Source organism: Brassica napus, chromosome A9 (genome assembly GCF_020379485.1).
Source record: "Brassica napus cultivar Da-Ae chromosome A9, Da-Ae, whole genome shotgun sequence".
Lineage (NCBI taxonomy): Eukaryota > Viridiplantae > Streptophyta > Magnoliopsida > Brassicales > Brassicaceae > Brassica > Brassica napus.
In genome coordinates, this window is record NC_063442.1 from 40976087 (window position 1) to 41003873 (window position 27787).

The 27787-nt window shown below is 35.6% G+C and overlaps 5 protein-coding genes and 1 pseudogene across 5 annotated transcripts; 2 read left to right on the top strand and 4 right to left on the bottom strand.

The window, feature by feature from the left end:
• Nucleotides 1–442: 442 nt before the first annotated feature.
• Nucleotides 443–1443, bottom strand: LOC106366750 (glutathione S-transferase U25-like). Its single transcript, XM_013806412.3, has 2 exons — nt 1064–1443; nt 443–982 (listed from the first exon to the last, which is right to left on the bottom strand). The coding sequence occupies exons 1-2, from the start codon at nt 1376–1378 to the stop codon at nt 638–640; spliced, it is 660 nt and encodes a 219-aa protein (XP_013661866.2). The 5' UTR covers nt 1379–1443; the 3' UTR covers nt 443–637.
• An 8280-nt stretch (nt 1444–9723) lies between these two features.
• Nucleotides 9724–10726, bottom strand: LOC106434898 (glutathione S-transferase U25). Its single transcript, XM_048741664.1, has 2 exons — nt 10262–10726; nt 9724–10183 (listed from the first exon to the last, which is right to left on the bottom strand). The coding sequence occupies exons 1-2, from the start codon at nt 10574–10576 to the stop codon at nt 9839–9841; spliced, it is 660 nt and encodes a 219-aa protein (XP_048597621.1). The 5' UTR covers nt 10577–10726; the 3' UTR covers nt 9724–9838.
• Nucleotides 10727–12100: 1374 nt separating this feature from the next.
• LOC125578567 (glutathione S-transferase U25) lies at nt 12101–13045 on the bottom strand. The gene is made up of 2 exons (XM_048741665.1): nt 12654–13045; nt 12101–12574 (listed from the first exon to the last, which is right to left on the bottom strand). The coding sequence occupies exons 1-2, from the start codon at nt 12966–12968 to the stop codon at nt 12230–12232; spliced, it is 660 nt and encodes a 219-aa protein (XP_048597622.1). The 5' UTR covers nt 12969–13045; the 3' UTR covers nt 12101–12229.
• A 907-nt stretch (nt 13046–13952) lies between these two features.
• LOC106434904 lies at nt 13953–27785 on the top strand (annotated as a pseudogene).
• On the top strand, nt 15898–18652 carry LOC125578568 (disease resistance protein RFL1-like). Its single transcript, XM_048741666.1, is given in 2 exon segments — nt 15898–17736; nt 17739–18652. Coding segments are annotated over 2 exon segments (2598 nt in total). The 5' UTR covers nt 15898–15926; the 3' UTR covers nt 18527–18652.
• LOC106434897 (glutathione S-transferase U25) lies at nt 24824–25763 on the bottom strand. The gene is made up of 2 exons (XM_013875749.3): nt 25338–25763; nt 24824–25259 (listed from the first exon to the last, which is right to left on the bottom strand). Exons 1-2 carry the CDS (start codon nt 25650–25652, stop codon nt 24915–24917), a joined length of 660 nt encoding a protein of 219 aa, XP_013731203.2. The 5' UTR covers nt 25653–25763; the 3' UTR covers nt 24824–24914.
• Nucleotides 27786–27787: the final 2 nt, after the last annotated feature.

Below are 27787 nucleotides of genomic sequence, written 5' to 3' on the forward strand. Positions count from 1 at the left end.
TAGCGAGGACTAATTCTTAACGGAATATAAAAATCGGCTCTTAAATAAAATATTTACTTAGCGATTTTTAGTTTTTATAATTAAAAGTTAAGAGACAAGTTTTTATATTCAGCCAAGAACATTTCATATATACAAGTACGATAGATACCCTGGCTCATATACAAACTCCGTTTACATACACAATATAACTCCGTTTACATACACAATATACTTTGGCCCAATATGGCCCAATAACTTTGCTATTTTTATTGGATTTGTATTATTGGTGCAAATACGTCACGGGCTTTTTCTGGTGGTCACGATTCGTTCCCTGAAAACGATGTGCGACAACATACTCTAAGCCGGCACTGGTTGAAATATAGAAACCGACCAAACCCAAATGTTATTGTTTTGGGTTGATTTGGCGTTTTCGCCAAAGTATATGACAAATATAAAGCAATTATTAATAACTAACGGTCTTCAATATGTTAAATGTCTACACTCGATAAATCAGAATCTTCTTGCCTTCTTTCCCCAAGCATTTATCGTAATGAAACAAAGATGAAACATGCTCTTATTACCCAAACCACCTCGCAGAATGATTGTATTATTATGATGGCTTGAAGCATAGCAAAAACAAAACATAAAAATGACCGATCTACTCGACCCGTTTTTTCTTCTTTAGCTCAGGAACGAGCTCAGTGACCTTCTCTGAATCAGGAAGAGACTTAGCCACACTGTCTCTCTTCACACACCTTTTAGCCCAAGCAATAATTTTAGGACACTCTGCTTCGATGCTAAAATTCCCATACTTCTCAAAAGCGTCGAACCAGCAGTAGTATCCAATCAGAGCTATGTCCACATAACCAAATGTTTCGCCTCCAAAGTAAGTCCTGTCTCCAAGCTCGGACTCTACCGTCTTGAGCATCTCTACGAACTCCTTCTTCCCCTCCTCTTGCTCCTCACCGTTCGCTCCCCACATCAATTTCCCTAGACCGGGCAGCTAACCACATTTTGTTAATTATATTAAACCAAATATTAACGTTTCTTGCCTTTCGATCTTTATAAGTTTTTTTTATTTTACCATTTGGTCGATGAAATTTCCCCAAAACCTGGCCTGAGCTCTTTGGTAAGGATCAGAAGGAAGGAGGGGGTTCGCCTTTGGCCAAGTCTCGTCAATGAATTCGACCTGGATGAGAGATTCACAGACCGGTTTGCCATTGTGGATGAGAACCGGTATTTTCTTATGAACCGGGTTCATCTCGAGGAGCAAGGCACTTTTATTACACAGATCTTGTTCTATGTAATCGAATTTTACGTTTTTCTCCTCTAGAGCAATCCTCGTCCTCACTCCGAACAAACTCGGCCAGTAATCCAGAAGAATCACCTCGTCCACCATTGTTACTGAGATATTCTATTATTTGTTTGTTTTGTGTCTTAATGAAGGTGTGTGGTGAAGAGAAGCAAGGTTACTGGAGTATTATTTATAGTGGATATGCCCAACAAAAAGAGAATGGACCCACGATACTTTATTGACAACTTTTAAATAAATTTTAACACGTATTTTATTCAGGGTATGTGAATTAACAATGTGTCATCACCACAATAATTTTTAAAATTTCTAAAAAAAATAAGTTGGTCCACCAAAATATATAATAATATTTTATTAAACTTAACCATAAATTAATTACTAAAGTTCTTCACTCTTTCCATAAATAAAAATTACGAAATTTCTTAATGTGGTTAAAGTATATATGATTTTGAATAATAAAGATTTAATAAAAATTAGTGTATTTTTATCATTTTTTTATTTTAACTTATTAAAATAAATTAAACAACTGCATTAACCGTATAATTAAAATTTAATTTTTTTCCGTATATGTTAAATTTTAAATTTTTGAAAACAACTATAAATTACTAAAACTGTTAAAAATCTCACATTAAAATTTTCGTGGACCATGGTTTAAAATTTTTATTACAGGATACAAAAGATTACACAATCATATAAGTATGAAATCTCATTTAATAAATATTAAGATTAATATATATATATATATATATATATATTAATATCATTTAAATTAAACTATATACCATATAAAAATATAAAAAATATTTTAATTTTGAAATTTGCTTTGTAATTATCTTTTTGATAAATGCTTTGAACAAATATTGAAAACTTAAAATTTAAATTTTAAATTTACATTGAATTCTTTTAAAAAATTATAAATTACTAAAATGATTAAACATCACACAGTGAAATTTTTTGTTATTAGTGATTTAAAGTTTTTGTTATAAAAAGATACAAATGATTAAAGAAAAATATGTGTTGACATAATTATTTAATAAATATCAATATTAAAATATACTATATATCTATGTTAATCTCATTTAAATTTATTTATAGACCATATAAAATAGAAAAAGTGTTTGTTCGGATAAAACAAATTATTTATGTGTTCTCATCATTTTAGTAATATATGAAATAGTTACTGAATTTTAATATTTAATATATTTATCATTACATAATATGTAAGAGAATACATAAAAATAATGTTTATATAATATTCATCACGCGAAAGGCATGGGTCTTAACCTAGTATAATGATATACTATGTGTTCCCTACACTATGTGCCGTGAGATTTAAAAAATAATAATTTATATTTCAATATAAATTTTGATTTAATTGAACATAAAATTAAGATAAAATAAATAATTTTGTCTATTTTAAATTATAATCTTAGATAGATTTTTATCTATTTTTGAATAAAATATATTAAATAAACTTGGATAAAATTAATTAAAAAATTTGATATTAAAGTCGTATAATTATTAAAGAGTATAACTAAATAATATTTCTAAAATTTGTAGATATACAAAAGAGCTAATATATTATGATTAATTTTTTTTAAACTGTAAAAAAAATGTAAATCCTTTTTAGTAGTAAATTTATATAATTATAAAAAATAAATATAAATAATATTTAAAATTTGTAAAATATTATTATATTTTATTATTATGCTATTTATTTCATATTTGAATTGATTTATTTCAATGATGATGTATAATTTACTATCATATTCTATACAAAATTTCAAAAATATAAATAAACAATAAATATAATTGTTCATATCACATTTAGTCATAAGTCATGTCATCAATTCTATCATGTCGTTTCGTACTTATTTAGTAAAAATGATTGTATAGAGGACGTGTATCAAAATCACTTTGCAAATAATGTTTAGGGGACTATCACAATGTTACATAGCTAATTTTTCAGTTTTTATAATTTTAATATAAATGTTATACTGTATAGTAATTATATCCATACTTATTAATTTGAATTACACTATTATTTAAGTCAAAATGTATTTCAGTATTCTCTTAACACACACTCTAGTAATATCGACAGTAGTTTGTTTGTCTTTTCAAATAGATAACTAAGAGTTGGGAACAAATCCGAAAATATCTAATATAATTATATCCAAACATATCTTTGTAGGATCTTTTAAAATATGTCTGTAGAGTCTAGACGCTTATTAATTGGATTTAAGGACCAGATTTTTTAAGAACAAAAACTAATCAAATTACCACGTAGATTATTAAATAAATAATATAAAATTAGAAAAAAATAGTTAAAAAAATGACTCTAATTTTAAATAACGTCACCAGCCAAAACCCTAAATTTTAAATCATAAATTCTAGACCCTAAATTCTATACTCAAATTCTAGATCATAAACCTAAACTCTATACTCTAAATCCAAATTCTAGATCTTAAACCATAAATCCAAATCTTATATCTTAATTTAGAATTTAAGATTTATAGTTTAAGATTTACCTGGCAGCATTAGCGTCATTAAAATTGACGTCATTTTTTCTTGTTACTTTTTAAAAACGTTTATATTTTTTATTTAATAATCTAACGTGATGTTTTGATTGGTCATAAAAGATGATATAAATTTTAAGGTTCACCCCCTAAAAGTATCATTAACGGTACTTTCTAAACAATGACATCTTACAAAAATAATAATAAGATATGGTAAAGTAAGAAAAAGTAAGATTAGTTTTAGGACCGAACAAGAAGGAGTTTCTATAGCTGTTGTTTTCCTATTGGTCTGATTGCTTTTACAAGATAAAGATTTAATCAGATAAATATATTATATTAAAATAATAATATAAATGCATATGAAACTGTGTCGGAGATATTTCACCATTAATGATGCTCTAAGGTGAACCTAAGTTTTGTTTTAAATATTAGATAGCACACATTATATTATTGTATAATTTTTAATTCTATTACATATAATTTAAGAGCAAATTTAATGGCACGTTTTGATGCAGCATCATGATTGCTTCACCAACAAGCAACGTTTGTTTCTCAACGGCTTTATGTGATTTCCTTTTCTTAGATAAGTTATAATGTCTTTTCTTATTTATAAGTTTTCCTATTTAGTCAAGGGTTTGGAGGTTTATAAACCGACCCTAATAGCCTATATAAGGCATTCTAATTGTGCTTTTGATAATTAGTTTTGAAAGATAATAAACTAGAGTTTCTCTAAAGCCTTGCATTGATTCGATTCTGTCATCAATACGAGAGCCTTGTATCGAATTTGATTAAGTTCTTCGATTCAAGAAGTCAGGTCTCTAAAGATTTAACCTAAATCTTTAGATTTGAGCTGAGTTACCGTTGATAAGCTGCGCCAGGTTGGTATCAGAGCTTTGCTACGCTCCTTGAAATTTTTTTCGATCATCATGGCAAGACCTCGTCGCGTACCTGTTCGAACCGAAGCAGAAATCACCCGTGATGCAATCGCTGAGCTTCAAGCCTAGATGCAAACCATCACAGCCGCCCTTCAGAACCTCAACGTTCAACGCAACGCCCCACTACCCGCCAATAATGAAGATAATGAAACAGATGGAGAAGATGATAGAGATGAGAACCTGTTCGCCGATAATCCTTTTGCTCCACTCCGAGAAAACCGTGCTGTAGTTCGTGAAGCTGCCCCCAGAGATAATGACGGTTTTCAATGGGAAAAAGGATTTAAAACAGAAATCCCTGAATTCCATGGCAACTCCTCCGCTGAAGAACTACTTGATTGGATTGTTACGGTTGAAGAAATTCTGGAATTCAAAAGAGTCCCAATGGATAGATGTGTTCCTGTTCTAACCATGCGGTTTCGAAATAAAGCAGCGGCATGGTGGACACAACAGAAAGCAACGCGAGCTCGTCTCGGCAAGCAAAAAATCGTTTCATGGGATAAATTGAAGTCAAAGTTGAAGAAAACATTCCTGCCGTATAATTATGATCAGACTATGTTCCAACGTCTACATAATATTCGTCAAGGACCGCGTTCTGTTGCTGATTATTCTACGGAATTTTTCTTACTCCTGACTCGTGTTGACATACAGGATTCTGAACGTCAACTTGTCGCACGGTTCACTGCCGGTCTTCGACAACAGATTCAGCATACAATCAACTTGTTCAACCCGCTAACACTGGCGGAAGCTCATCAGCAAGCAGTCACAATTGAAGCTCAAACAAAAACGGGTAGCTTGTCCTGGACGTCATCTCGTCCCGTTCGTACCACTCCGTTACCAACAGCTCCAGTCGCAAGTGATGATACATCCTCTGCTAAAACAGAGACGGCCATTGTACCACTTGATACTCGACAGACACGCCCAAGTTCCCTTCGATGCTTCTCTTGTGGAGAAATTGGCCATCGACAGGCGAACTGCCCAACCCGGAACCGTCGTGGTCTTCTTCTCGACACAGCAGGTAACGATGTTGAAGTCGTTTATGATGAAGAAATTCCCGACATCGTCGATGATACTGAAGTACTAACAGCGGACACTGGTACCGCATTAATGCTTCGCCGAGTTTGTCTTGCTCCTCATAGCGGCAATGAGAATCCTCAACGCAAAAATCTTTTTCATTCTAAGTGTACCATTGGAGGAAAGGTCTGCAAGTTCATTATTGACTCTGGTAGTAGTGAAAACGTGGTGGCTGAGGATGTTGTGAACAAACTTAGCTTGGCTACAGAACTTCACCCTTATCCTTACAAGCTTGCCTGGCTAGACAAAAAGACAGATTTACTGATCACTCGTCGCGCGTTGATCTCATTCTCGGTTGGTGATTCTTATAATGATCAAATTCACTGTGATGTTGCGCCCATGGATGCTTGCCATATGCTTCTTGGCCGGCCATGGATATTCGATCGTCGCATTCAACATGACGGCTACCTCAATACCTACAGTTTTCGTTTTCAAAATCGTAATTTTACTCTCCAGCCGTCGTTACCAGAGAAACAGAGCTTACCATCCTCACACGCGTTAATTCTGCAACGCAAACCGTTTGAAGCTACACTTCGGGAAGAAGGATTTGTGTTTATTCTGTTAGCTACAGAGCCACCCACGACACTTCCATCAGTCCCTAGCGCGTTTACAGCTTTACTTGACGAATTTCAAGATGTCTTCCCCGATGACTTGCCATCTGGCCTTCCTCCTCTCCGTGATATTCAACATCGCATTGATCTCGTTCCCGATGCAGTACTCCCGAACAGAGCTCATTATCGCATGAGTCCTAATGAACACGAAGAACTCCGAAGACAAGTGGAAGAACTCATCGTCAAGGGTTTCTTACGCGAAAGTCTAAGCCCCTGCGCAGTTCCCGCATTGTTAATACCTAAGAAGGATGGTTCTTGGCGAATGTGTGTTGACAGTCGCGCTATCAACAAAATAACAGTTCGTTACAGATTCCCAATCCCTCGCCTTGATGATTTATTAGATCAAATTGGGGCTGCGTCCGTGTTCTCGAAACTCGATCTAAAGAGTGGCTATCACCAAATCAGGATTCGTCCAGGAGATGAATGGAAAACGGCGTTTAAAACTCGTGAAGGACTTTTTGAATGGCTTGTGATGCCCTTTGGGTTATCAAATGCGCCAAGCACGTTTATGCGAGTCATGAATCAAGCTCTGCGCCCTTTTATAGGGAAGTTCGTGGTTGTCTATTTTGATGATATTTTAATCTTCAGCATGACTCTGGCCGAGCATCTGGACCACTTGCACGAAGTTCTCCTTGTGCTCCGTCGTGATAAATTGTTCGCCACCAAGAAGAAGTGCGAGTTCGGTTCTTCTCAGGTTCACTTCCTTGGTTATATCGTCTCTGCAAGTGGGCTAGCCGTGGATCCCAGCAAAGTGGAAGCAATTAAAACATGGCCAACTCCGTCAACGCTTACTGAAACACGCAGTTTCCACGGTCTGGCATCTTTTTATCGACGGTTTGTTGCACAGTTCAGTAGCTTAATGGCGCCCTTAACTGATTGTATTCGTCGAGAAGGTCAGTTTGTTTGGACTGCCGAGGCTGATATGGCCTTTGAGGCAATCAAAAGAAAGCTCAGTTCTGCGCCGATTCTTGCTCTTCCAGATTTTTCTCAAGTTTTTGAGCTTCATTGTGATGCCTCTAAAACGGGGATTGGTGCGGTTCTAAGTCAGCGTGGTCGTCCTATAGCCTTCTTCAGCGAGAAGATCAGTGGTGCTCGCATGCGTTATAGTACTTATGACATCGAGTTCTATGCAGTGGTGCAATCTATAAAGCATTGGCGACATTACCTTTTTCATAAGGAGTTTGTTCTTTTTACAGACCATGATGCACTCAAGCATCTTAGCAGCCAGGATAAAGTTTCTGCAAGACATGCTGCATGGGTTGCTTACTTACAGCAATTTACTTTTGTGATCAAGCATACTTCAGGTCTTTCCAACCGCGTAGCAGATGCCTTGAGTCGATGCCATAACTTGTTGACTGTTCTTCATGTCTCTGTTCCGGGCTTGGGAACGTTTGCTGATCTTTACCCATCGGATATCTTCTTTGGTCGAGTTCTGGCCGAAGTTCAGTCTGGCCTCTCGCGTGATTATACACTTCACGATGGCTTCCTTTTTCGTGGGGATCGTTTATGCATTCCGGATTCGAGCCTTAGACTCAAGCTTATCTCTGAGATACATAATGAAGGTCATCTTGGGCGTGATAGAACTTTACACCTCGTCTCCACTTCTTATTTTTGGCCATCTTTACGCCGTGACGTTGAACGGTACGTGGAACGGTGTGTTACATGCCAAACATCAAAGGGTCATGCCACCAACGCTGGTCTTTATTTGCCTCTACCTGTACCAACACAACCATGGTCAGACATTAGTATGGACTTTGTGATGGGACTTCCGCGTACTCAAAAGGGTTTTGATTCGATCTTTGTGGTGGTTGATCGTTTTTCTAAAATGGTTCACTTCATTCCTTGTAAGCGAACTACTGATGCTCTCCAAGTTGCTACCTTATTCTTTCGGGAAGTCTACCGTTTACATGGATTACCAACGTCCATAGTCTCTGATCGTGACTCTCGTTTTTTGGGACATTTTTGGCGTTCTTTGTGGAAGATGCTTGGAACTACTCTTGACATGAGTTCGGCGTATCATCCTCAAACAGATGGTCAAACTGAAGTTACTTATCGTTCTTTGGGAAACTTACTTCGTTGCTTAGTCGGCGATTCTATAAAGTCATGGGATTCTAAACTGCCTCAAGCAGAGTTTGCACACAATCGTGCACTTAACCGTAGCTCTGGGTTTAGCCCATTCCAAGTTATATATGCTGTTGTTCCGCGTGGGCCACTTGACCTTGCTACTCTCCCTGATCGTGTACGACTTCATGGAGGGGCTGATGATTTAATTGATGATATACTTAAGGTTCATGGACAGGTGGTCACAAATTTGGAAGCTTCGGCTTCAAAATATAAAGCTGCGGCTGATGTTCATCGCAGGCGTCTTGTGTTTGAAGCCGGTGATCTTGTATGGGCATTTCTCACGAGAGACAGGATGCCAGCTCATACCTACAACAAGCTTAAAGCAAAGAAGATTGGTCCTCTTCAAGTACTTGAACGCATCAATGATAACGCCTACCGTCTGCAATTACCGGCTGACATTACGACGTCTGATGTGTTTAACGTGAAGTACTTGTCGCGTTATGTTCCTCCAGACGCCATCCACGATTCGAGGTCGAATCTTTCTCACCCCGGGGGACCTGATGCAGCATCATGATTGCTTCACCAACAAGCAACGTTTGTTTCTCAACGGCTTTATGTGATTTCCTTTTCTTAGATAAGTTATAATGTCTTTTCTTATTTATAAGTTTTCCTATTTAGTCAAGGGTTTGGAGGTTTATAAACCGACCCTAATAGCCTATATAAGGCATTCTAATTGTGCTTTTGATAATTAGTTTTGAAAGATAATAAACTAGAGTTTCTCTAAAGCCTTGCATTGATTCGATTCTGTCATCAATCTGAGAGCCTTGTATCGAATTTGATTAAGTTCTTCGATTCAAGAAGTCAGGTCTCTAAAGATTTAACCTAAATCTTTAGATTTGAGCTGAGTTACCGTTGATACGCTGCGCCACGTTTTTAATTGGACCTAAAAGTACTTGGGATGAATCTTTGACACTTGCCAGAACTGATATGTTTGGATACTCTGAAAGTCTGAAACCTAACTAATAAGTAACTACATTTTTTTTTGATATCAGGAGATTGGGAGTAGAATCCATAATCCTTCCGAACCAACAACACATTATGTAATATTAGTTTTGTTTAAGTGGTCACTCGAAACGTCTGACACAATAGCCCGTGGATAATGAATGATTATCCTATTTAGTTCTTTCCACCACAATCAAGATCTAGAAAATGAAGAACCATTAAAGCATTTCTCATAGTGAAACAACTGGAGGATGTTTGTATTATTATAATGATTTCAAACAAAGCTGGAACAAAACAAAAACTGAAAAGAAAAGAAAAAGACAGAACATAAATGATATTATAATCGATCTACTCGATACCCATTTTTTTCTTTAGCTCAGGAACGAGCTCAGTGACCTTCTCTGAATCAGGAAGAGACTTAGCCACACTGTCTCTCTTCATACACCTTTTAGCCCAAGCAATAATTTTAGGACACTCTGCTTCGATGCTAAAATTCCCATACTTCTCAAAAGCGTCGAACCAGCAGTAGTATCCAATCAGAGCTATGTCCACATAACCGAATGCTTCGCCTCCGAAGTAAGTCTTGTCTCCAAGCTCCGACTCTACGGTCTTGAGCATCTCTACGAACTCCTTCTTCCCCGCCTCTTGCTCCTCCCCTTTCGCTCCCCACATCAACCTCACTACCCCGGGCACCTAACCACATCTCGTTAACCAAATGAAACCAAATATTTATAATTTTGATAAAAATATTTATGATGTTTTTCCTTATACCATTTTGTCAATGAAGTCTCCCCAAAACTTAGCCTGAGCTCTTTGGTAAGGATCAGAAGGAAGGAGTGGGTTTTTACCTGCCCAAGTCTCGTCGATGTACTCGACCTGGATAAAAGATTCACATACTGGTTTGCCATTGTGGATGAGAACCGGTATTTTCTTATGAACCGGGTTCATCTCGAGGAGCAAGGCGCTTTTATTAAACAGATCTTGTTCTCTGTAGCCAAATTTAATGTCTTTCTCTTCAAGAGCAATCCTCGTCCTCACTCCGAACGTACTCCGCCAATAACCCAGAAGAATCACCTCGTCCGCCATTATTGTTGCTATTTGGTTAAGCTAGCTTACTGAGAAGCAAGTTATCGTAATTTATAGAGGATGTGCGGCATGTGCCCAACAAAATGAGAATGAATCCACAATCTTTGTTAAAAAGTTATATTGTTTGTATTGAAAACTTTTAAATAATACTAGTACGTAACTGGGCTTTTTCTTTTGCAGCTTTGCTTAAAGCTTATATAAAGTGTGATCGTTATACAATGGTTTGGTATTAGATTATAGCGTGGCATTAATAATCTGCGTCTTTTCTTTATGCTACTACAGCTGCATGGGTGGCTTGTTTAGCCATGCATACTTGATAATAATTATCACTCCGTTGAACTCAAAAAAGAGTAAGATAAATTTTGGAGGAGTTTATTTTTTTGTCGACAAATATCTAAATATTGGGGGTTTAAAGTTTTGTTTTTGTCTAAGAACATGCAAGCTTATAGTACAAAATTTAACGGGATAATAGTATAGGCTGTATAACATTAAGTTGCAAAAAAAAACTAATAAACTAGTGTGTACATATATATTTCATAGCTAATATTTTTTTGACACAGCTAAAGAATTTTTTAAAATTTATTTAATCTAGTGTATTAATTCTCAATATGCTATTATTTAACTCAAAAGTGTATTTAAAATTCTCTTCTTTTTTTTAACATACGGTCCAATATGTACACACTAGTACTACTAAGCAGTTTGTTTATCTGTTCTTAAAAAAATTAATAGCTGGGAACAAATGTGAAAGAATATCTAATATAGTTATAGTATCCAAACTAACATCCCTTTCAGTTAATTTTCAGAAAAAAAACATCTCTTCTCAGGCTCTTATAAATACTTCTATGTTTTGTAGACGCTTTTTCCTTGTGAAATGAAAACGTAAAACAGCAACCCATGTAATAATCTGAATCAGTTTCACGTGGCTGAACGTCACCTAACACTTATTTTTGTTTGTTACCATTCTCACCTACTTTCTGGAACCACGTTTAAAAGGTGTGGTATGTTGCGCGGCATGTGTTAAATATAAGGGGCAGACCGAGAACATTATTTAGTATGGGGCACAACCGCACAAGGTTTAATTTGTATATAAATTAAAAAATTATAAATAAATTTCGATTAATTACTAAAGAATTAAAAAAAAAAAACAGTGTGGGGCCTGTGCCACACCTACTTCTTAACTTGGACCCCCCCTGCTGCACTTCAGTTTCGGTTCAAACTTGTTTAATTATCTTACAAAAATCAACAAGAGAAAAGCTAACAAGACTTGCACATAACTCTAAACAGGAAGAAAAACTGAGTAGAACATGAACAGAGACCAAAAGGTCCAAAACTGATTTGATTTAAGGGCCAGTTTGAATAGCCCGTTTTATATTGGACCTAAAGTATCCGAATCGTTGTCAGGACTGCTATGGTTTTGCTTTTATTTGAAACAAACATGTTTAGATACCCTAAAACGACTCAAGAGTCTTCTTCAGATTTTTTCCATCACGATCGAGATCTAGAAGATTAAAAACCATTGAAGCATTTGTTTAGTGAAACTATTAGAGGATGTTTGTATTATTATGAGAACTTCAAATTTCAAACAGAGCAGAAACAAAACATCAACTGAAAAGGTACGAAAAAAGACAGAACATAGATTAAGTTATAACAGAACTACTCGATGCCAATTTTTTTCTTTAGCTCAGGAACGAACTTAGTGATCTTGTCTGAATCAGGAAGAGACTTAGCCACACTCTCTCTCTTCATACACCTTTTAGCCCAAGCAATCAGCTTTGGACACTCTGCTTCGATGCTAAAATTGCCACACTTCTCCAAAACGTCGAACCAGCAGTAGAATCCAATCATAGCTATATCCACATAACCGAATGTTTCGCCTCCAAAGTAAGTCTTGTCTCCAAGCTCAGACTCTAGCATCTTGAGCATCTCAATGAACTCCTTCGTCCCCGCCTCTTGCTCCTCTCCTTTCGCTCCCCAGATCAACCTCGTTGGACCATACACCTAAAAACCACAATTGTTAATCACATTAAACCAAACTCTAATAAAAGCTTAAATATTTAGAAAAAGTTTTTTTAGTTACCTTTTTGTCGATGAAATCTCCCCAAAACTTGGCCTGAGCTCTTTGGTAAGGATCAGAAGGAAGGAATGGGTTGCCCCCTGGCCAAGTCTCGTCGATGTACTCGACCTGGATGAGAGATTCACAAACCGGTTTACCATTGTGGATGAGAACCGGGATTTTCTTATGAACCGGGTTCATCTCGAGGAGAATCGGGCTCTTATTGAATAGGTCTTGTTCTCTGTAGTCGAACTTGATGTTCTTCTCCTCTAGAGCAACCCTCGTCCTCATTCCGAACATACTCGGCCAGTAATCCAGCAGAATCACCTCGTCCGCCATTGTTGCTCTTCCAATTAACCTCACTGAGATATACTAATGTGTTTGTTTTGGTGTCTTTAAGTGTATTATGGATAAAAGAAGCAAGGTTCGGTCATTTATATAAAGGACATAGTCAACAAAAAGAAATTGAATTGATTTTTGCTTCCTGATTAATACTGAAATGCATTAACTTTCGCATTAAAATTTTTTCCAAACTAGTACTCCCTCCGTTTTTTAATATAAGTCGTTTTACAGCTATATACGTAGATTAAGAAAACCATTAATTTCTTATATTTTTTAGACAAAAATATCATTAATTATTTACCTAACCACAATTCAACCAATAGAAAAATAGAAGATATATTACCATTGGTCATACAACATTAATTATTAATAAATTTTACATAAAATACCGAAAACGACATATAATTTGAAACAAAAAAGTTTCTCTAAAATGACTTATATTAAAAAACGGAGGGAGTAATAAATAAAATTTGTACTTAGCATTTTAATATTATGAAGTTGACTTGAGTGAACATATCCTTTTCATTAGCTTTAAGTCTTTAACATTAAAGTCAGAGATTGAGAAACATTAATGTTTGAATCTTTGACTTCTGACGTTAAAGTTAGTGAAAACGTAATCTATTCAAAAGTTTATTCCCTTCTTGCATGCTAATGAAAATATTGACTAATTAATTTTCTTTGGTCAAAAATTGATGAAATTAATGCAATATCTGACTTTATTGTGTGTTCTGAATATGAGTGTAGTAATCGGCTTTGTACTTGTGTTTTCTTCGACTATTGTAAGGTCACTGCATGCGTCATCGTTCTTATGATGGTGGGAAAATTCAAAATCCGGTTTATGCTTGGTACGGTTTAAGTATCGGTTAACATTAAGAGCATAACTTCACATAACAGCGACGCGCGTCTAAGATAAAGAGTTGATCACTTGTAACTTGTCTGCGTGCGTTGACTCAGGTTAAAAAGCGTACGGCGAGTAAGAAGATGATGAAAGGGATATCATTTTCTAGTTTCCAAACAAACATTGAATTCAATAGAGTGATGCCTCCGATCACCATTGTGAATCCAACCCCATCTCGATTTTACCGCCCTGCTCCGAGATGATTTATCCGTGTTCTCTCACTCTCCGTCGACTCATCAGCAAACCGGAATGCTAAATCTCCATTTGACTCCCACGCGCCGCCGCTGGTGGTTGTGGGATCAGCGAACGCCGACATCTACGTGGAGATCGATAGATTACCGAAAGAAGGCGAAACGATATCAGCCAAGACAGGGCAAGCGCTCGCCGGCGGAAAAAGGCGCGAATCAAGCCGCCTGTGGAGCGAAGCTTCTTTATCCGACTTAAGTCCTGTTCGTTTGGTTGCCGCAGGTTTCGGCGTCAGCGGCAGCGTCAATGAGAACAGTTGTTGTTCGTTTTGCAGACGCTGCCGCATACTATATCGCGACCGCAGGTTTTATCGGCGTCAGCCGCAGGGCAGGACGCGGCGTCAGACGCAGCTTCCTGCATCAACGAAACGAACAAGAGTTGACGCAGAATGTTGACGTTGCCGTTGCCGCTGCCGCCGGTACCTGCGGCAACCAAACGAACAGCCCTTTAGTGGGTCGTCTGGGGGACGACGCGCACGGAAAGCTTATCGCGTCTGCGTTGGGAGATGCGTGTGGAGTACACTTGGATTACGTGAGATCGGTGACGGACGAGTCGACGGGGCACGCGGTTGTGATGCTGCAATCGGACGGTGAGAACTCGATTATTATCGTAGGTGGTACTAACTTGAGAGGCTGGCCTGAGAAGATGAGCGACGATGAACTTGAGATCGTAAGGAATGCTGGTGTTGTGTTGTTGCAAAGAGAGATTCTGGATTTCATCAATATTCAAGTTGCTAAGGTAATGTGTGTCTTGTCTTAAAACACACAGTTTTGTCTAGTCTTGAAACATAGTTTGGGACTTTGGAATATGATTTAAATAGATTGATCAATATGCTTGAGATATTTTTTGATAATTTTTTTAAAATTCCCTTTTTTTAACATCATCATGTTGAGATTACTAATGCAAATGGTTTATCTTATATTTAGTTTATAGTTTTAACGACCAATATTATATTCAATTTCTCTGATTTTTATTAGAAATACTAATCCAAATACATATTATTATAAATTTATATATAAGTATATTAACATATTTTAATTAATCGGTTTCTGTAGTTTATTCGGTTAGATCAATTAATATACTGAACCATATCCATATATTGGGGTTTTCAAAATAATATTCATTCAGTTTATTTGATACTACCAAATCCAAACTATTTATTCTATTTTGGTTCGGTTTTAAATGGTTTGGTTTTACCGGATTGACCACTCTTAAGCTATTGTTATTTTGTTGACTTTTTATCGGTTGTAACTAATTATAGTCCTTTCAGTCCAAATACAATAAGTATTTAATTTTAAGTTCAAGTTACCTAATCTGATTATTACATAGAAAAAAATGATCTAAAATCTACATCTCATAAATAAAAATATAAAATAAAATAACTTAATTTAACACATTGATTACTAATATAAATATTGAAGTTTTATAATTATAATATTAATCTAAATTTGTATCTAATTTAATAATTTTTATTAAAAACAAACTTTAGAATTAAAAGTTGTTAGGTGTATATATATTAGTCAGCACAAGAAGCAGAACATCAACTAGTTGATAATTATACAATATAAGACCCAGGTCTTCGGTTAGAAAAGAAATATTAAAAAAAAAGATTACGTGTGGGTTGTTTCCATAATATGTAAGAAAGTGGTTTACACTAAAGAAGGAGTAGGTTTGATTGTCTATGATGGCAAAAACTAGCACCTTTGGACTTTTGCAATAATGCTCTTTACTTTTCCGTAGGCAGCATTATTCAACAACCTTATTATAATTGTTTAGCTTCTCTCTCTCTCTCTCTCTCTCTCTCTGAAGCAATGGGAGGCTGTTTCTCTGTCTCAGTGTCATGTGATAACGTGGTAAATCAAGTCTGCCAATATCTATGCCTCAAAGGAAGTTATATCCACAACCTCTCCCAGAATCTAGCGACTCTCCAGAAAGCCATGGGATTGCTCAAGGCGAAGAGAGATGATGTTCAAGGGAGGGTAGGCAGAGAAGAGTTTACTGCGCATCGTCGAAGACTTGCTCAAGTCCAGGTATGGCTTAACAGTATCCTCACAATGGAAAACCAATATAATGAGCTTCTTAATACTAGTGACGTTGAGCTTCAAAGGTTGTGTCTTTGCCGATTATGCTCTAAAAGTATGAAACTTAGCTGTCGTTATGGGAAAAAGGTTATCCTGATGTTGAGGGAGGTAGAGAGTCTTATCTCTCAAGGAGAATTCGATGTAGTGACAGATGCAGCTCCTATAGCTGAGGGTGAAGAGTTGCCTGTCCAGTCGACGGTAGTTGGTCAGGAAACAATGCTGGAAATGGTATGGAACCGTCTGATGGAAGATGAAGTTGGGGTTGTGGGTCTGTATGGTATGGGTGGAGTTGGCAAAACCACCCTTCTCACGCAGATCAACAATAGGCTTTCTAATAAAACTGGTGGGTTTGATGTTGTGATATGGGTTGTTGTGTCTCAAAATGCAACAGCCCATAAGATTCAGGGGAGCATCGGTGAAAAGCTAGGCGTTGGGGGGAAAGAGTGGGACGAGAAAAGCGACGTGGAGAGATCCCATGACATCCACAAGGTTCTTCAGAGGAAGAAGTTTGTGTTGTTTCTGGATGATATATGGGAGAAAGTGAATTTAAGTACGATTGGAGTCCCCTATCCAAGCAGAGAAACGGGAAGCAAAGTAGCATTTACCACCCGTTCTCAAGACGTGTGTGGACGCATGGAGGTTGATGACCCGATTGAAGTCTGTTGTCTGGACACGGACAAAGCCTGGGATTTGTTCAAAAAGAAAGTCGGGGAAAACACGTTGGGAAGCCACCCAGACATTCCCGAGCTCGCAAGGAAAGTCGCAGGGAAATGTCGTGGCCTACCATTGGCCCTTAATGTCATCGGTGAAACAATGGCGAGAAAAAGATCAGTACAAGAGTGGCGTCGAGCAGTTGATGTGTTGACTTCATCCGCCACAGAGTTTTCAGGCGTGGAAGATGAGATTCTTCCGGTATTGAAGTATAGCTACGATAATTTGGATGGTGAGATGACCAAGTCATGTTTTCTATATTGCTCTCTGTATCCTGAAGATGGTCTTATTGATAAAGAAGAATCGATAGAGTACTGGATAGGAGAGGGGTTCATTGATGAGAAGGGAGGTAGAGAGAGGGCAATGAACCAAGGTTATGAGATACTCGGGACCCTCGTCCGTGCATGTTTGTTGTTGCAAGATGACAAGAAGGAATCAAAAGTAAAAATGCATGATGTGGTGCGGGAGATGGCCATGTGGATAGCCTCAGATCTAGGAAAGCATAAAGAAAGATGTATTGTACAAGCTGATACCGGGATACGTGAAATACCCGAAGTGAAGAATTGGAAAGATGTGAGAAGAATTTCGTTGATGAAAAATGATATTGAAACAATATCTGGGAGCCTTGAGTGTCCTGAACTTACAACCCTCTTCCTTCGAAAAAACGAACTCGTGGAGATCTCAGATGGATTCTTTCAGTCTATGCCAAAACTACTTGTTTTGGATTTATCAGGGAATAATCTCAGTGGATTTCGAATGGATATGTGCAGTTTGGTTTCCTTGAAATATCTTAACTTGTCATGGACAAAGATATCAGAAGTACCTTTTGGTTGAAAATGCTAACACATCTGAATTTGGAGTGGACGAGGAGCCTTGAGCGTTTAGATGGGATATCAGAATTGTCAAGCTTGAGGACACTGAAACTACTACATTCCAAAGTGCGGCTAGATATAAGCCTCATGAAGGAGCTTCATCTCTTACAACATATAGAGTATATAAGCCTAAGTATCTCGCCAAGAACATTGGTAGGGGAGAAATTGTTCTATGACCCCAGAATTGGAAGATGCATCCAACAACTTTCTATCGAGGACCCTGGGCAAGAGTCAGTAAAAGTAATAGTTTTGCCAGCTTTGGAAGGTCTCTGTGAGAAGATACTATGGAACAAAAGCCTGACAAGTCCATGCTTCTCAAACCTCACTAATGTGAGGATAAGTAACTGTGATGGTTTAAAGGATTTGACGTGGCTGTTGTTCGCTCCGAACCTTGTGGCTGACTCAGTGCAACTAGAGGATATAATAAGCAAAGAGAAAGCTGCGAGTGTTTTAGAGAATAATATTGTTCCTTTCCGGAAACTAGAAGTCCTTCATTTTGTCAAATTGCCTGAGCTTAAGAGCATATACTGGAATTCTCTGCCTTTTCAACGTCTGAGACGTCTCCGCCTAAGCAATGGCTGTAGGAAGCTGAGAAAGCTTCCTCTGAATTCTAAAAGCGTGGTTGACGTTGAAAAATTTGTCATAAAGTACGATGATGAAGAGTGGTTAGAAAGAGTTGAATGGGAGGACGAAGCCACAAAACTCCGTTTCTTACCTTTATGTACGACCCGATCGATGATCTTCTAAACTGTTTTTCTGTTTCTCTCTTTTTTTTCTTCTGAAATTGTATTTTGCCTACCTCTGTTTCTTCTGTTTTCTACGTTTCATGGTGTCTTCTCGTTTGTCCTAAAAATAAATCATCATTTATTGTCATATTATATGTCCCAAAAACATATTATTGTCCCAAGCAATAATACTATCAATGATCGTGATGGTGTTTATGTCTCTGTTTCTATGGTTTCTGGATTCGTGTTTGGTTTGTCAGTCTAGGGTTTATAAATTATGTATGATAGAGATACACTTCCATTATGTTGCTTGCAAAGTCAGTCTAATGACAACTCGTGTAACAACTTTAGGAGTAGGACCGTCTTTCAATTTTCTTGTAGGAAAGTCTAAATGTTTCTTCTCAGGTTCGTGCTCTTAAGCCAATCATTATGGCTTGCAAAGGCTAGTGTATCCGAGCTTCTTTGCCTGTTGGAAGAATCAATCCTTAAAACGAAATAATCAGAGATTTGTTGTTGGCTAGTCTCAAGGGAAACATATGGTTTATCTTCTTTAGTCCAGAAAAATAACGCAAGGGAAGTTTCTCCTTCTGCTCTGATGTTGACCATATATGTTGTGAATTGTGATGGTGTCCGTAACTATTGTTCTAATCTCATAAAGTTGTCGGGTACGGTTGGGTAAAACGAAACAACAAACAGGTATACATATATGTTAGCACATCTAGGATATAACGTATTAAAGAGAACCCAGGTTCTGATCAAGATATTTAAGCAAAGAGACTTCTCATTTCTCTCTGATGCTGACTAAATTAAGACAACATTATTTTGATTGACTGAAAACTGAACTCAAGTCTTCTCGATTAAGTGGTTTAGACTCTGTCGCAGAGCTTCTTTGTCAACACTCGCATGGTTTATAATTATTCTACGTGCACTTGTCTTTGATTTGTTAGCCTCTCCACCAATAAACGTTAGTGGTCACTCTTACGGCTTTAGTCGTTGATTCCTGCTCTTCCTTGTAACTTCTTAATCTGTGTGGTTTATGCAAATCTTCGAAGTGAATAATATTGTTACTGGGTTAATAATCTGTGTAATATTTTAGGTAGACCTAAGAGACTTGGTTTGTTTTAGGTCTCAGCTTGAATATCAGTAACCGGATCGCTACGACTTATTTATAACTATACATTACACGGAACTGTGGGCCATGCTAAGTGAAACATTTTGTACAGACCCCAAATCTTTTGAAAAAAATGACATACAAATAGATTTCTAAAAAACAGTTTTAGACCCCCAAATTTGTAATAAAAAAAAAATTCACATAAACACAGTCGAGGCCACCCAAAATACAAGACCTCAGTTTTCGGAGGCAGCATTATTCGACAACCTTATTCGATTATTCCCCTCTCTCTCTGTCTCAATGTCATGTGATCAATGTTGGGATTGTGAAATCCCGTGTCCAACTCTATATTATCCGATTAGTACGATATTGTCCACTTTGGGCCTAATTGGCAAGCCCGCATGGATTTACTTTTGGTTTCCATCCCAAAAGGCCTCGTACTATTAGAGTTGGACATCTATTTATATATTACACTCCTTGTCTAATTCTCCAATGTGGGACTTAGTTTGTTATATCACATTCTCCCCTTCAAACTAAGGATCACATTCATCTCGTGTCCCACAACTGACTTCCAGAATCTTCTGACTTGATTTCTGCCACACACCTCTCATTCATAACTCATAGGATACCCATTCATCACTCATTCATCACTCAAAGGGTATTTCGGTCTTTCTTGCAGATTTCTCGTCAACCTGGCTCTGATACCAATTGTTGGGATTGTGAAATCCCGTGTCCAACTCTATATTATCCGATTAGTACGATATTGTCCACTTTGGGCCTAATTGGCAAGCCCGCATGGATTTACTTTTGGTTTCCATCCCAAAAGGCCTCGTACTATTAGAGTTGGACATCTATTTATATATTAGACACTCCTTGTCTAATTCTCCAATGTGGGACTTAGTTTGTTATATCACAATCAAGTGGTGAATCAAATCTCCCAATGTCTATGCCTCAATGGAACTTATATCTACAACCTCCCCGAGAGAATCTAGCAAGATTCACACGAGATAGTTAGGTTCAGAAATTCTAGCAAGATTGGGATTTAGTGAGACACGAGACAGTCTGGTTCCAAAACTATGAGTGTTCAGTTGTTCCCTTATCAGAATTTGCATTGGTGTGTTCCTTTTGTTCACGTTTCCTGAATTATTAGTTTGATGTCCAAATATTTGTAAAATAATCTACAAGATGTGAACTCTGCTGTCCACATTCTCTAACGTTTTCTTGTACTATGGTACGCAAAGTGGCATGAACCTCCTACAATGACTCTGTTTTCTTGCGCAACAAGAAAGATAATGCATATGGAAACGGAAACAGAGGCTCTGTTTTCATTAACGTCGTGTTAAACAATGTCAGCTAATTTTATTACAAGATTAACACTGAGGAAAGTTATTTAGGCCCTAATAAAGGAAAGTTATTTGGGCCCTATTAGATAGCGGGCTCTGTATCTTCTACGTAAGTCGTGACCCAAACGGATCTACCGAGTGACAGTCATCGGTGCTGGCCTGGAGTCACTCGGTGGGAGGAATCTGAATCTACAACACCTATCTCGATGGATGGTTAACGCTTGAGATCGAGAATAAAACCTCGCTTCGCAGGTACTGCCATTGTTTCAAACATTTGGGTATTCAATTAGCTTAGGCTTCACTCCAGCTCAGTTCACATTATTTTGCATCGAATGTGTTTTGTTTTGGAACTTCAGAGGATCTAGTGAAGAAAAAGACTGACACTTTGATAACAATCAGTTTGTTTTGCCTGAGAAAGAATGATTTCAAACTCAAATCTCGCTCTCCGTCTTAAATTTTCATTCCACCGCTAATTATTGTTACTTATCCTCTGTTTTTTTTTTGTACAGTGATGGGAGGTTGATTCTTCTCATCAAAGATAGATTAGAGATTACGTGTCTGTATGTATGGGTGAAGTAGGCAAAAAGTTCACTCCTTTCACGCTAATAGATGCTAAGTCTTACTTGAAAGTCCATAAATCTGTAAGACTGAAGTTAAGATATTTGCCTACTTCTTCCATACCATACATACTTACACTTAATCCTGAATCCATCTCTCACGAGTAAACTACTCGAGTCTAAACCCTGAGAAAGCCTCTGCACTTTGTTTGTCAGTGTCACTTATACATGAAACCCTGAATTCGTATGTTTCTCTTCCTTTTACCATTACTTCCTCTTTAAGTTTAGGTCATTGCTGAACTGGGCGATTTCCGCTGATTTCTGGTTTAGAAAATATCGGCGTAAAGAAACCACCGGAAAGCAGCGGAAATGGCATGGAGATATCACCGGAAATCGCCCATTAGGCCATTAGTGAGAGAGATAGAGAGACAACGGCACCTAGGGTTTCTGTCTTTTTTACCAAATAAAACTGTATTTATATGTTGGACATATTTACCGGTTTGGTTAAAACATTTTAAATTTAATTTGGGTTAAAATCTAGTTAGGCTAAATTGCTTCGGTTATGTAGACTTCTAGATAAGTCTACAACAATATATTTTTTTTTGTTATTTTTATCTATACTATTATTTGAGAACTGATTTTGCTGATTTGTCATGCTCTACGTAATTTTAGGTTTAATCATATTATATGCTTAATTATTAATCTTAATAAATAATTTTAAAAATAATTTAGTAATTTAGATAATAATTTATCATTATCTTAAGATTAATTAAAATATTCTAACGATAATATCAAAATTAAATTTATATTATATTTACTTTAGTAATTTGTCATGTTTCACATAATTTTAGGATAGTCATATTTTATGTTTAATTATTAATTTTAATAAATAATTTAGTAATTCTAACGATAATATCATAATTAAATTTATATTTTATTTTCTTTAGTAATATTAAAATATGATATATATGCTTATACTATATTTGGTTTAGTAATATTAAACCAACTTTATTTTAATATATATATATATATGTATACCACATAAGATAGAGCTTTAAAGTCCTTATTACCCTTAATAAATAATTAGATTAGATTTGATAATATAAAATTATCCATAAATTAAAATAAATTTCATTAATTTGATAATCAGAGCATTAACTAAAAAGATTCTATATTATGTTATTCAAAAATATTTTACATTATAATATTTTATAAATAAATATAAATCTATGTATATAGTTTTATGTATATATGAATATTTTCAAATTTATTTTACATAGTAAAAGATATTTTATTAAAATATTTTTACCATATATAAAAAATTAATGTTTAATTAATTATTAAATATTTCAAAAGCATAAAATAATTATTCTAATAGTTTTTGAATTGATAATATATCTATTTCTTATTTTTTTTCTAAAATATCAAAACATCTAGTTTTTTACTCCCTCCGTTTTTTATTATAAGTCGTTTTAGAGAAACTTTTTTGTTCCAAATTATATGTCGTTTTCGGTTTTCTATGTAAAATTTATTAATAATTAATGTTGTATGACCAATAGTAATATATTTTCTATTTTTCTATTGGTTGAATTGTGGTTAGGTAAATAATTAATGATGTTTTTGTTTAGAAAATATAAGAAATTAATGGTTTTCTTAATCTACGTGCATAACTGTAAAACGACTTATATTAAAAAACGGAGGGAGTATTGTTTTATAATTTTAATACATAAGTTTAAAAAATAATTATTTTTATTGGTTAAATGACTAGATTCAATTGTCATTAGTGAGTAGACTTTTTTGTAAGTCGACATTGATTTTTTTTTGTTTTTTTTTTTAATTTTTTAAAGTAATTTTAATATATGAATTGCTAAATTTCTTTATTTACTTTTAGCAGTTATAATATACTCCCTCCGTTTTTTTATATAAGTCGTTTTACAGCTATGCACGTAGATTAAGAAAACCATTAATTTCTTATATTTTCTAAACAAAAACATCATTAATTATTTACCTAACCACAATTCAACCAATAGAAAAATAAAAGATATATTACCATTGGTCATACAACATTAACTAGGATAAAACCCGCGCCTTGCGCGGGATAAACATTTCTAATAATCTATTGATCACAAAATTTTCAGAGTGGGAATCTTCAAATTTCTAATAATTTATAGACGTTTTGAAAAATTCAAAATATAACATATAAGAAAAAATATAAATGTTTTTATTATATATTTAATGTGATTTTTAAATATCTTTTAATAATATAAAATTAAAAAAAAAGAACTAAGATACAAAAATTGTTATCAAATATTTATTATTCATATTAGGTAATTTCGTAGCTTTTATTTAAGGAAATTGAAAAACATTTTTTGGTACGTTATTTATCAATTCGATAGTTAGTTTAATAAAAAGTGTAATATAAATTAAGATGGACCAACCTATTTTTCTAAGAATAGTATATTTTGTATAGTTATTTATTAAATAAGAATTTATAATCATACGGTTCTATGATCATTCATATCGTTTTATAACAAAATATTTAAATCATCGATAACAAAATTTTCAATCTGAAATCTTTAATAAGTTTATAATTTATAAATGTTCTTGAAAATTCATTGAAAGTTTTGATATTAAAATATTTATGTAATCTTATGGTATATAGTGTTTAATCTATATATATATATATATATATTTTTTTTTTTATTATTAAATGATATTTTTTACTCATATGGTTTTAAAATCATGTGTATCTTCTTATAATAAAAATGTTAAACCATTGATCATTAATTTTTAACATAATAATTTTAATAGTTTTAGTCATTTATTGTCGTTTTTAAAAATTCAAAATATAACATATACGAAAAAATCTAAATTTTATTTTTATAGCTAATTTGATTGTTTAATTTATTTTAATAATATAAAATTAAACAAAAAATGATGGAGGAGATATAAATTGTTATCAAATCTTTATTATTAAAATCATTAATTGTCATATATATATATTAGTCATTTATGGTAATTCCGTAGGTTTTATTTAGGAAAGAAAATATCATATCATATTATTATATCATATAGTTTGACCAACTTATGTATCTAACAATAAAATCGAATGTGGACCTACTTATTTTTCAGTTGAATGTAATTGACTACCTAATTGAGTGCCACCTATGCGTTGGGGCTTCTTTTAATTAATACAAAATTGAGGTTACAACTTTTCAAATGTTTCTCAATTAATATATAGGGGATTACTAATAAATTTTACATAGAAAACCGAAAACGACCTATAATTTGGAACAAAAAAAATTTTCTACAACGACTTATATTAAAAAACGGAGGGAATACAAAACATCAACTGAAAAGGTACAAAAAAGACAGAACACAGATTAAATTATAACAGAACTACTCGATGCCAATTTTTTTCTTTAGCTCAGGAACGAACTTAGTGATCTTGTTTGAATCAGGAAGAGACTTAGCCACTCTCTCTCTCTTCATACACCTTTTAGCCCAAGCAATCAGCTTTGGACACTCTGCTTCGATGCTAAAATTCCCACACTTCTCCAAAACGTCGAACCAGCAGTAGAATCCAATCATAGCTATATCCACATAACCGAATGTTTCGCCTCCAAAGTAAGTCTTGTCTCCAAGCTCAGACTCTAGCATCTTGAGCATCTCAATGAACTCCTTCGTCCCCGCCTCTTGCTCCTCTCCTTTCGCTCCCCAGATCAACCTCGTTGGACCATACACCTAAAAACCACAATTGTTAATCACATTAAACCAAACTCTAATAAAAGCTTAAATATTTAGAAAAGTTTTTTTAGTTACCTTTTTGTCGATGAAATCTCCCCAAAACTTGGCCTGAGCTCTTTGGTAAGGATCAGAAGGAAGGAATGGGTTGCCCCCTGGCCAAGTCTCGTCGATGTACTCGACCTGGATGAGAGATTCACAAACCGGTTTACCATTGTGGATGAGAACCGGGATTTTCTTATGAACCGGGTTCATCTCGAGGAGAATCGGGCTCTTATTGAATAGATCTTGTTCTCTGTAGTCGAACTTGATGTTCTTCTCCTCTAGAGCAACCCTCGTCCTCATTCCGAACATACTCGGCCAGTAATCCAGCAGAATCACCTCGTCCGCCATTGTTGCTCTTCCGATTAACCTCACTGAGATATACTAATGTGTTTGTTTTGGTGTTTTAAGTGTATTATGGATAGAAGAAGCAAGGTTCGGTCATTTATATAGAGGAGATAGTCAACAAAAAGAGATTGAATTGGTTTTTGCTTCCTGGTTAATACTGAATGCATTAACTTTCGCATTAAAATAATTTCCAAACTAGTAATAAATAAAATGTGTACTTAGCATTTTAATACTATGAAGTTGACTTGACTGAACATATCCTTTTCATTAGCTTTAACATTAAAGTCAAAAACATAAATGATTGAATCTCTGACTTTGAAAGTTAAAGCTAGTGAAAAGGAAACGTAATCTACTCAAAAGTTTATTCCCTTCTTGCATGCTAATGAAAGTATTGACGAATTAGTTTTCTTTGGTCAACAATTGATGAAATTAATGCAATATCTGACTTTATTGTGTGTTCTGAATATGAGCGTAGTAACCGGCTTTGTACTTGCTTGTGTTTTCTTCGACTATTGTATTAAGTTTAATCGAAGAAGGTCACTGCATGCGTCATCGTTCTTATGGTGGTGGGAAAATTCAAAATCCGGTTTATGCTTGGTACGGTTTAAGTATCGGTTAAACATTTAGCGAAATAAGGCGAAACGATATCAGCCAAGACAGGGCAAGCCGCGTGTGGAGCGAAACTGCTTTATCCGACTTATTTCGTGGGCCGTTTGCCCGTTTGGGAGACGACGCGCACATCGCAGCTGCGTTGGGGGATGAGTGTGGAGTACATTTGGATTACGTGAGATCGGTGACGGACGAACCGACGGGACACGCGGTTGTGATGCTGCGGTCAAAACTCGATTATTATCGTAGGTGGTGCTAATATGAGAGGATGGCCTGAGAAGATAAGCGATGATGAACTTGAGGTCGTGAGGAATGCTGGTGTTGTGTTGTTGCAAAGAGATCTTCCGGATTCTTTCAATATTCAAGTTGCTAAGGTAATGTGTGTCTTGTCTTAAAACACACACAGTTTGAGATAATAATGTGTGTTGTCTTAAAAACATAGTTTTAGATTTTGGAATATGATTTAAATAAATTGATTAATATGCTTGAGTACATCATGTTGAGATTACTAATACAAATTGTGTTGTGTACTTAGGTTACTAGTGGATTATTATTTTTTTATGCAGGATGTGAAGAAAGTAGGTGTTCCTGTCATCCTTGACGTGGGAGGAATGGATACACCAATCCCTAATGAGCTTTTAGATTCCATTGACATCTTGAGCCCTAATGAAACTGAGCTTAGTCGCTTGACTGGAATGCCTACTGAAACTTTTGAACAGATTAGCCAGGCTGTTGCAAAGTGTCATAACTTGGTAATTCCCTTTCTTAGCATGTTTTGAATCCAGTTGATAAGGTTTAAGCTATGTTTTTTTTCTTTCTCAGGGAGTTAAGCAAGTCATAGTGAAACTGGGGTCTAAAGGATCTGCGCTATTCATAGAAGGCTAAAAACTTATTCAGCAGTCAGTTATACCGGCTTCACAAGTGCTTGATACTACAGGAGCTGGGGATACTTTCACAGCAGCTTTTGCGGTGGCGATGGTAGAGGGCAAGTCTCATGAAGAGTGCTTGAGATTTGCTAGTAAATTAGTTACAAACACTACTATATCTAGTTTCCTAACACATGCTTATATTGGTTTTGTCTCACTTTCGGTTCAATCCTTTTTTCTGGTTCCTACAGCTGCAGCTGCCTCTCTATGTGTCCAAGTAAAGGGTGCAATACCTAGCATGCCTGATCAAACATCTGTCATGAAGCTTCTTGAATCTAGTATCTAAAACTGGTTCTCTTTCAACTCTTGTTAATTATCAATAAAAGGTATTACGATCACGAGGGAAGACTCTCATCAGTGGTTGCATTAGCTACACCCAAATCAGTGATTGTGAATAATGTAGTCTCTGTCTCTTTGAATATAAACTTATTTAACTTGCTATCTGGTGGGTTCTCTAATTCCATCCATCTCGAAGAATCAAAAGTTATCCAGCACAATGTTGTTATTGGGAGATATCAATATATCATCAATCAAACAAAAATAGTCATATTAAACCAACCCAATTTCTCTTTTGAAACGACTTCTAGGATGTAATCACATTTA